Source organism: Protomyctophum bolini (genome assembly GCF_963924005.1).
Source record: "Protomyctophum bolini genome assembly, chromosome: 9".
Classification (NCBI taxonomy): domain Eukaryota; kingdom Metazoa; phylum Chordata; class Actinopteri; order Myctophiformes; family Myctophidae; genus Protomyctophum; species Protomyctophum bolini.
The window spans coordinates 34126484-34136824 of NC_137870.1; the positions used below are offsets into that span (position 1 = coordinate 34126484).

Here is a 10341-nt window from a genome sequence, read left to right on the forward strand (position 1 = left end):
CGGGAGGTGCGCTCATGATCACGGCAGCAGAGCCTGCGTATGCACGCCTGCACGTGCACCTGCAGCCTATCAAGTATAATTTATACTCCGCCCCGCGATGAAACAGTCACCCGTGCGCTCCCCCTCTCATGCAAGTAATTGACAATATACAGTATAAAGTCACAACACCAACTTTGATGAGGAAGTATTGCGTTGTTTTCAAAATATCCAGCACAGCGATAGATAGGCCTACAGACCATTCATTCGCTAATAGTTCATTCATATACTCCCACTAATCAGTCCATCTGTTTCTTATTCGCAAGCTAACTCACTCATGCCCAAAATACAATCAGGTGATGCTTTTAGTCAGTCACCCACTACTGTGTTCACTCTAGCTGACAAAATGGTTGTTCAGATGTCAGTGTTCAAATTCCCTCCACCTCCCCAGCCTCCTCCCTGTGGCATTTAGTTCATAATGGGTGATTCTGTGATTATTATGTGATTTATGGATTGTACTATGATCATGTGATATGTGTCTATATGTGGTATATGGCATTCATTGAAAGTTATGTTGTAATGTATGTATGTAATGTCTTTTGCTCTGCTCTGGGGGTTGATGACATCAGATTCTTCTGTCTTGGTGCACAGGTAATCTCATATGAGCAGAGCCACACCACCAAACTAAATGCAATAGCTTTGCAATAAATGGTAATGGTCAATCCTGAGCTGAAGAGCCTTAATGTTATAAGGTTTTCTTAATTTTCTGAAAATTTAACATTTTGGAGTTAGGTGGTTTCTTCCCGAGAAATGCTAACATTCTAAATATCATGTACATATCTGCTTTCACATACGCTATCTGTATATCTTTATTTGTTCCATTTAACCTGTTTTCTATCTCTTTGCTCCCACTTATACCTCTATCCTCTTCCCTCATAATTCTACAAAACGATGTAGTGCATGATAGGCTAGCACTTGTAAACTGTGATGTGACAAAGAACACTCATTCAGATTTTATTTCAAAATCATTCACAAAAGACCCAAAACTATTTCAAATAAATATGTTTTGTAACGAAAAGGCCTTGTGCACTCCTACAAGGACAGGTGTGTCGGAGCCGGCAACCAAATGGGAATCATGAGAAGAAAAGGGTCTTTCACTTATAGAGCAGCAGTTTTATTAGATGACGTTTCGGTCTAAACGACCTTCATCAGGTATCTGGTTTACAACAAGCAATGGTAAAGGCTATATAGCATAAAAAGCTATATAGAGGAACTCAGAGAGGCTGTTACCATGGAGAGGGAAGCCCTACAGGTAGGCAAAGGCATAGTATCTTATAAATCCATAGTAAAAAATGACACATAAATACTGTTATGACCTGGCTCTTGGGCCATAACAAAGGAGGAAGACACACGGCTGTTTAAAAGTGCACAATATAAACAAACATATGAATCAAACAATACTAGAGTACTAAGGTGGAGTGTGTTAATCAGTAGAGTGTGGGTAGTGAGAGTGGATGTGTGGTGGGTGTAGTGTTGAATGGAGCAAAGATGCTGCTGCTCTCATGGAAGGAGAGAGAGAGCCTGAGTGTGGCCACACCCAGCCTCTTATAGTGCACCCTGGGAACACTGGCCAGGTGCTCCCAATGCACCCGATTGGCAACTCGGCAGGACCTGTGGAAAACACAAGACTAGGCCTACCTAACAAACCACACAGGCCCTAGTATAGGCCAAACTACAGGGGGCTGTGACAATACATTTACAGCAGTCAATAACAGAATATAAAAAATACATTGAAAAAAATGTTAATTATAATTGAGTATGTAGATATAAAGGGACTGGGGCACAGAAAAACACTTTAATCAAAGGCTCAGAACTGCTGCACTGCTTGATTTTATGCTGCCGTGAGTCGTTCGGTGCTAACTTGCCACCATCGGTGTGTGAATGTGGGAAGTGATTACGCTGCATGGCGTCGACTGTTCGCCACTTCACCTCCCAATGTATGTAAAGCGCTTTGAGTGCTTAGAAAAGCGCTATAAAATGCAATCCATTAGTAAAGCCTTACTGGGTAATTTCACTGCTGGTCACTACCATCATTGCAGGTCTTTAGTTCATTCTTGCACTATATACCCATGAGCTCGTAATTGTTCCATTTGAACTTCGAATGGAAATGGGGTTGTGTCAAACGTGTTTTGTGCTGCCCACTTTCAATAGAACATATATTTAGAAAAGGCTTTCAATTCATGGAGTGGGTGTTGTGAAACTTTTGCCAGTCAATAATTATATCAAATTGAACTTTTGTTTTATTGAAAAAGTTACACGTTATAGCTTTAATGTTTTTGAAAACATTCGAACCGAAAAATAGCAATGCAGTAACTGAAAATGGATTCTATTTGATGAATCCTTTTCTGAGGCAACCGTGTTGCGCTGGACGGATGGTACAACTTTACGGCCGCACGTGGCATACATTTCTCAACAATGACTGCCTTGTCATAAATTATCCCATGCTTAAATGCACAATCAATGATCCAAACGTGAACAAATGGGTAGCACTTCCAACAAGAATTTAATTATGTGTCTGTACTGTTGCTAAACAGTTAGAAAGTTCCAAATAGCATGATATTTTACATTTACAATCAATACTTTATTATGTTCAAGACAATCCCAGACCCAGACCTTTAAAGTTGTCCTTAATACAAGAGTTGCCAGATGGCTCAGCCAGAGGCATAGCACAAAACATTTTGACTCCTTCAAAACCTTTCAAAGTGCACCTACGGACGGCTGCAATTCGAAACTGGCCCCGTAAAATTTCAATCCCCCCATCCACCCCTTTGTCCCCTCACTGTATATGTTTTCTTTTCCCTTTTTACCTCCTTTATGATGATTTCCAGTTTTTTGGCTATATAGAAGTGTATATTCTCCGACTCTCTAAATGTTATGATGAATTGAACAAGGTGGACCCTCTTGTAAACAAGTGTAGTGCTTTATTGGGTCGTCCACTCACGGTTAAAAGGTTTTTTGTATTGAGTTGTGCTTGAAATGTACTGTAATTCTGCAAACTGTTAATAAATACTTCAATCAATCAATCAATCAATCAATGGTTCTCATAGAGCTAGTAGAAAAGTAACATACAGAGAATGGCCTGGGCCAGCGGACCAGGCAACTAGGCTGACAGCGTGTCGCGGGTTTGAGTCCTGTTCCCGATGACCTTTGATGTGTATCTTTCCCTCATCTCTCTCCCTCTTTCCTGTCAAACTACTGTAATCTATCAATAAAGGCAAAAAGCTCCAAAACATATATTTAAAAAAAAGAATGTACAGAGCACAACTCTCTGTGTGTACCAAAATCAATTTGTGACTATCACATATGCCATAGAATACCTTTTCTCTAAGTGATGCCTTGTGCCTCACAATTACCTACACACAGCCCTGCATCAGACCACAGTTGACTTTTATGTTCATGTGAATGTAGGCCGCAGCTCGCTCTGTGTATAAGCCGATGACAGCTTAATTCCTGGACTCGGGGGTCGGCCCCCCTGCTGAGGCCCCGCTGTTTGTGTTGTTTGACAGACAGAGATCAGACCGAGGAGAGATGAGTGGGAACCCTCTGAGTCCGCTCAAGTTTCTGGTCACTGTGAAAAGATTTGTCCAGGCCATTCAGATCTGATGAAGTTTCCCATGTTCTGTAGTACAGGGTCTTTTGGATAATACGCTGCTCTGTCTTTCCCACATGCACGCACGCACGCACGCACGCACGCACACACACACACACACACACACACACACACACACGCACGCAGCCACGCACACACACACACAACCTTCTGAGGCTAACTTTCCTTTTCCTTTTCCTTCCTTTTCCTTTCCTTTTATGTGCACACACGCGCGCGCGCACACACACACGCACGCACGCACACACACACACACACACACACACACACACACACACACACACACACACACACACACACACACACACACACACACACACACACACACACACACACACACACACACACACACACACACACACACACACACACACACACACGCACGCAGCCACGCACACACACACACAACCTTCTGAGGCTAACTTTCCTTTTGGGGCATTTCATGCCTTCAAACTACAGTATGTGGTGTAGTGACAAATGTTTCACTCATCACAAACCAAGGTAAGAGGGATTTGGGTCAATTGCTTTGGTGTTAGATGAGGCAGAAAATGAGTGGAGAGAGTAGGCAAAAGGAGAGTGAGGTATAGCGGAGAAAAGGGAGTGGGGGAATGAGTTGCAAAGAGGGGGCACCTTTGTTTAAAAGGGGTGGAGCAGTTGAGGTTTGGGGCTAACGTGACAAGAGAAGTAAGTGTGTAGAGGGAACAACATTTGATGGGGGTACGATTCATAATAGTTTAGAAAGAAACCAGAAGGCAGTGCAATATTCTTTTGAATATCGAAAATCCATGCCGTAACCTGAGGAATATTGGTTGATGCAATGTTGACATTCTGAAGATGACAGTAAGTAAGCCTCTCACAGGTGCTGAAATGAAGCAAATGTTCTGTATTTTCCTAATGATGAGTAAGATTGCATCAGTCTCCACGCAATTCAATGGATACAACTGTGATGCCAACTACCACAGCAGATTTCCTGGTGAGAATACTCAAAATAAATAGCTTTATGTAATTGTGTAAATGTCAGACCTGTCATTCTCTCTCCTCTCCAAAATGTGGATTCTAAACCACCAGCTCTTTTAGCTTTATTTATTTATTTATTTCCACATCTTTTTTTTAACTTCTATTTCAGTATGGTCCACTCACTTTCTATATTTTTTACACTCTGTCCTTAATTCTCTATTTCTCCAGCGGAGCGGGACATTAGTGTGTACTGTGGGGTTCAAACCATTACCTTGAAGATCAACTTCTGCCCAGTGTTGTTTTCTGGTTATACTGATGCAGACTTGGCATTAAACGGTCGGCATGGTGATGGCCACTGCAGGGGCTACATCAACAACAACACTTTCCCCACAGCGGTGCTGTTCAGCATTAGCCTCAATACTCTGGAGTTCTGCGGGAACACTCTTGAGGTAAGGAGCACACAGTCAGCTGCAGCGTATGAACAGGGCCTCGTACCAATTATAATTACAATACTAATTGAAATAGAATTGACACCTTCTCTAGGAAAATTACAGTTTTAAGCCTAATTTATATGCCAAATCTATGTTGCATCTGAGATATTTTGCTTAGATAGCAACATGTTTGACGATGACACTTTATCCTGGGGGATAAAGGTCTTTGCAAGGCCTCAGCAATATGGCAGTATTATCGGAATAAAACTTTTAAAGTGAAAATAATTAATAATAAAATAATATATCTGTAAAACACTTTCTCCACAGGTAACCACGGCCTATGGGGCCAATGCCTATGGGAACATGTCTCTCGTGCAGATTGGGAATATCTCTGGCTATATTGACACTCCCGACCCGCCAACCATTATTAGCTACCTGCCTGGGCTACTGTATAAATTCAGCTGCAGTTACCCTCTAGAGTACTTGGTCAACAACTCACAGTTGGCATCGTGAGTTCCATCCAGAAAATCTGGATCTACAGTGAATTTATACTTTGAAATCCATATGTGATTATTCACATCTTCTCTTTTGCTCTTTTATTTTTGGGACAATAGTTCGATAATAAAATTATCTTTTGCATTTACTAGAAGCTCCCCTTTGTAGCTCAAATGCATTGCATACGTTACCTTTTAAATAATTTAATATGGGGTGCAGTACTTAGTTTAGACAGTTTTTGGTTTAGACTACCGGTAGTCATTGGTTAGACCAGTCATTAGTCACTCCTACAACTACAACCTATCTCAAACCCTCACCCTAAACCTAACCTCCCACGGGGAAGCACACCTAAACCTAACCTTAACCCATGTCTAAGCAATGACTAGTCTAAACTAAGTATGCACCCCTTTAATATGATGTATTAATTGTGTGTATTACTGTGTTAATGATGTGAATACATAATAATGATAACCTCAAACTACCTTTTCATAGGTCATCTGCTGCAATATCTGTGAAGGAAAGCAACGGTACATTTGTGAGCACTCTTAGTATGGTCTTATACAATGTGAGTATGACATTAGGTTTGATCATGTGAAAAGCATAATAATTCCTGCAAACCTGGCAGCTATATTGTGTCACATAAAAGAAAATCCAAATATATAGCATTTGATTTGGTTTTCTTATAATTCTGTCTTTTCCACAGGACTCAACATACTACCAGCATCTCTCAATCCCAATGGCAGGGTTAGCTTTAAAAACCAGAGTGTTTGCAGCTGTCAAAGCCACAAACTTAGATAAACGGTATGAAATATTTTATATCCATGGTATTGCAGAGTCTCCCAAGTGATGGTTAACCATTAGACTCCTAGAGCATTGACATGTATTACATTATAGTTCTTTATCATACACTGGTAAAGTAGTACAACCTCAACACTTTTGAATCCCCATCTCTTCCAATTCCGCTCCAGCCAGCTCTATGGTTTTCTTTTCATTGATTCTGTCATTATGTTGTTATACTGTGTGAAGGCGCCATTCCACAGCAGAGAATGACAGATCAGTACTATTCCTTGTGTGGCTAGATCTCTATTCTCCATCAAGGCCTCACGGTTTTGTCTCTCCATAGATGGAATATCTTGATGGACTACTGTTACACAACCCCCTCAGGGAATCCAAATGATGAACTGCGTTATGACCTTTTCTTTGGGTAATCTGTCTTTTTCTCAAATAATGCCGGGGTCAAAAGAAAAGTGCCCCATTGCCTATTCACCAGACCACCATACATAAATTAATGAACTCTAAAAGGCTTATTGCAAGGCTGGAAAGTATCTCAAATGGACATTTAAACATAGCAGCTTATAGTCTCCATGTCTGTGTGCGCAGTGTGCATGCATTTTATGTACACTGTAATATGAATGTGTTGTTCTCTTTTGAAACAGCTGCCACAAAGACCCACAGACAACAGTTTTTGAGAATGGGAACAGTCAGATGGGTCGCTTTGCCTTTGAGGTTTTCCGTTTTGTTAAACACAGACATCAAAAGATGTCTACAGTGTTCTTGCACTGCGTCACCAAGCTTTGCCGGGTGGATGACTGCATCATGCTCATACCGGTAAGTATAGGTAGGTTCTCCGAAAGTCTTTACATGGCTCCTTGTAAATAACAATATGACTTAATGGATAGTATAAGCCATGTAAACCTGTAGCCTATGCCATGTCCATTTCCATCACACATGACCTTTTCCTTTGACCTTCATCTTTCCAGGACAGCTTACTTGCGACCAATCCCACCAAGTTCGCTGAAAATACGCCTATCCATTCTTGAGTTATTTTGTTTACAGACAGAATTTAGACATTATGATGTCATTTGATGTCACAGCATGACATCATAGAGCGTCGCAGTCCCGCCCCCTACCGGGGCCCAGGAAATGATTCCCTGTTCAAGCTCATAGACATTTCAAAAAGTATTTATTTAAAGACCTTTTAAGCCTCGTACAAAGCCAACTGGAGTTGTGACAAATCATGACAACAAACAAAAAATTTCGGGCCAAACAAATAATTAGAAAGAAGAAGAAAATGGCAGGTTAGGTTTTGTTGTTTTTCTTCTTTTGACTGATTGACTGTCAGATAGTGTCGTAACTAAAGCCTGTGTACCCGTGTAAGTTGTGTTAGGGAGGGAAAGTGTTAAGACTCCTCATTCCTGAGATACTGTATCAACAATTATGACATTTTGACCTTTGACCCTTTCAACTCAATGTTAATCATCTATTTGCGCCCAAAGAGAAGATTTACACATGAACATCAGCAGGCTGCCCTGAACATCTGGCCCAGTGTTATTTTGCTAACAGACAAACAGACAAGGTGAACATGAATAACTACTGCTGCATGTCCTACAATGAAATGTGCTTTTTAATAGTCTGAAAATGCAATTGCTAGATTTGTGGTCGACGCCGTAGGCGGGATGTGGAGCAGAAGCCAGATTCTAGGCCAGCCTCTGAGGAGGCCATCATCTCTGCAGGACCCATCATCACCAGGAGTGGTGAGTAATGGCCCACAGCAACACCCACACCCAGACACACACAGAGGCATTAACATACTTCATCCACAGTCACATGCATGTCGCATCTACATTTCTCTGTATAAGTCCCCCATCTCTTCTGCTGTGCCTACTGCCTAGAAGTATCCCTGAATTTCTCCTCGGTCCATTTCCATCATCATGGCATCATCACATGAGCCATTTTCCCGTTTGCGTGCCGATCCCTGGAAATCTCATACCTAGCCACGTGTCATGTTTGTAAATGTTTATAAAATAAATGTTTTACAAAAAATTATGAGTCATTCATTAAAAATCTTCAATTAGCATGCTCAATCGAGCTACATCCCACACGTTTAACTGCTATAGCAGAAGATGTTATGTTAACAAGTTATTAGCTGTGTCAGGGGTTGACAGTTTGATACTAAGGTCTCAGAGGCACTTGCCCGAAAAGTAAATCGTCCATTATAAAATTATGATTACCTTTCAATTACCTTTTAATTAAAAATGTATTAGATTATTCCTTTTTTGCCTACATGGCTATGAATATGACTATGGTTTCACACATGTTGTTCAACTATTTTATATTTTATGTGTAGCAAGTGTAGCAACAGCACATTATAGGTAAACAGTGCTCTTATTTAACATTCCACAGACCAGATGATGGAGCACTCTGGCCACGTTCAGGTGTATAGATAGATATCTCGTGTCGTGTTTATAGACTGTTCCGTCCACTCTCAAACGAGCACTTGCCCGGTCGGACAACGCCTGCTGTGTACTTTGATTTTTGCTACTATCTGAAATATTATAATACATATGAAAATAGTCACTCTAGTCAAGACTTTCCTGAAAGAATGCAGTCCTTAGACAGTGAGTTGGCACTAATGTGATGGGAGAATATATTTTGAATGCAGAGGATTGCAATTTCACAGAATTCCTATTTTATGGGATGCTGACAAATTGACACAAAGTCCAAGAGATGCTGCTTTCTCACCCCAGTGGTATTAATTGCAGTCCAATACGTTTTTATTTCAATTCATATTGAATGATCAACACATTTTGATGAACAGGATTCACAGTGCATTGGATTTCTTCCTTGTTGGTCTATAGTATACAGTTTCTGCCACTGGACTTTGGGTTTATAAAGCTAACCGGTTCCAACAAAGAGCACCTGTCTAGAGAGCCACCTGACCCATGGAGCTCTTCTTCCCTTTGTTCTAAAGCTGTACATGTGATGGAAGAGTGCACTGCATTCAGCAGTGCATATTAATTCAATTTAATGGTAATACTTAAAGACTAGACCTAGTAGGCCTATTGCTTGTTTGTGTTAAGCCCTCACCCACCTAAAAAAGAAAAAGGGAAAACCAAAGAAAAGTTGAAATTATTTCTATATTGAAATTGTGCAGTTTTCCCAAATTCCACAAATTCCTGGGCTTAATTTCCCTTATATTTTCTAGAAATGTATCAAAGTTGTCAGATCGTTTGAAACTCTATTTTTCTACCCCAAAAAATAGGTGGCTGTGAATAAGAAAGTATATGAACTATCTATATTTTTATATTTATTCATAATTGAGTACTTTGTCAAAAACATTTTAATGAACACTGTCTCAATATTTACAGATGAAACACCAGCCAACAACTCACGACTTGGTAAGCTTTCTTTAACACATTGTTAACCAACATTCAGGTATGGAGTGAATGTAGCTCGCATACACACGCATGCACGCAAGCACACACACACAAACCTGAAAATGCAGCTATATTAGCTATCAGGTCATGTCAATGATTGCATACAGTAGTTGTTAAGTTTCTGTGTTTGTTTCTGTTATCTTTCAGCTGCATCTAGTAACACCTCCCTGCCAATGAATCCAGTGACCAGTGCGCTGCTCTCGGGCGTGGTTATCCTAGGTGGGCTCAGTATCAGCTTTTTCCTGCTCTCAGTCCGCCTGCTCCATAATACCCGCCTACCCACAGTCACATCCTCAGGATCCTGGAACCCCACCTTCAAATGAACAGATTGAGTTCTGTGCGTTTACATGTGCCACGCATGTAATAAACTGTCTATTTACAATCTACATGAGTGGTATTCATTATACTATATTGCATTTTTTATCTCTTTATTAATGTCTGCTTGCTTTTATTAAGTGTTTGTTTGCATGTGTCCTGCATGTATGCATAACCAGTGAATGGCCAGTGTGTGTGTGTGTGTGTGTGTGTGTGTGTGTGTGTGTGTGTGTGTGTGTGTGTGTGTGTGTGTGTGTGTGTGTGTGTGTCAGGACTCATGTCC

The 10341-nt window shown here is 40.8% G+C and overlaps 1 protein-coding gene across 1 annotated transcript; it reads left to right on the forward strand.

Moving 5' to 3' along the window:
- Window positions 1–4477: 4477 nt before the first annotated feature.
- Window positions 4478–10066, forward strand: LOC308321428 (zona pellucida-like domain-containing protein 1; the record flags this gene model as incomplete). The annotated part of the gene is made up of 10 exons (XM_080772304.1): window positions 4478–4616; window positions 4829–5049; window positions 5359–5540; window positions 6019–6091; window positions 6230–6327; window positions 6650–6730; window positions 6963–7134; window positions 7958–8060; window positions 9675–9704; window positions 9891–10066. 10 exons carry the CDS (start codon window positions 4478–4480, stop codon window positions 10064–10066), a joined length of 1275 nt encoding a protein of 424 aa, XP_080628430.1.
- Window positions 10067–10341: the final 275 nt, after the last annotated feature.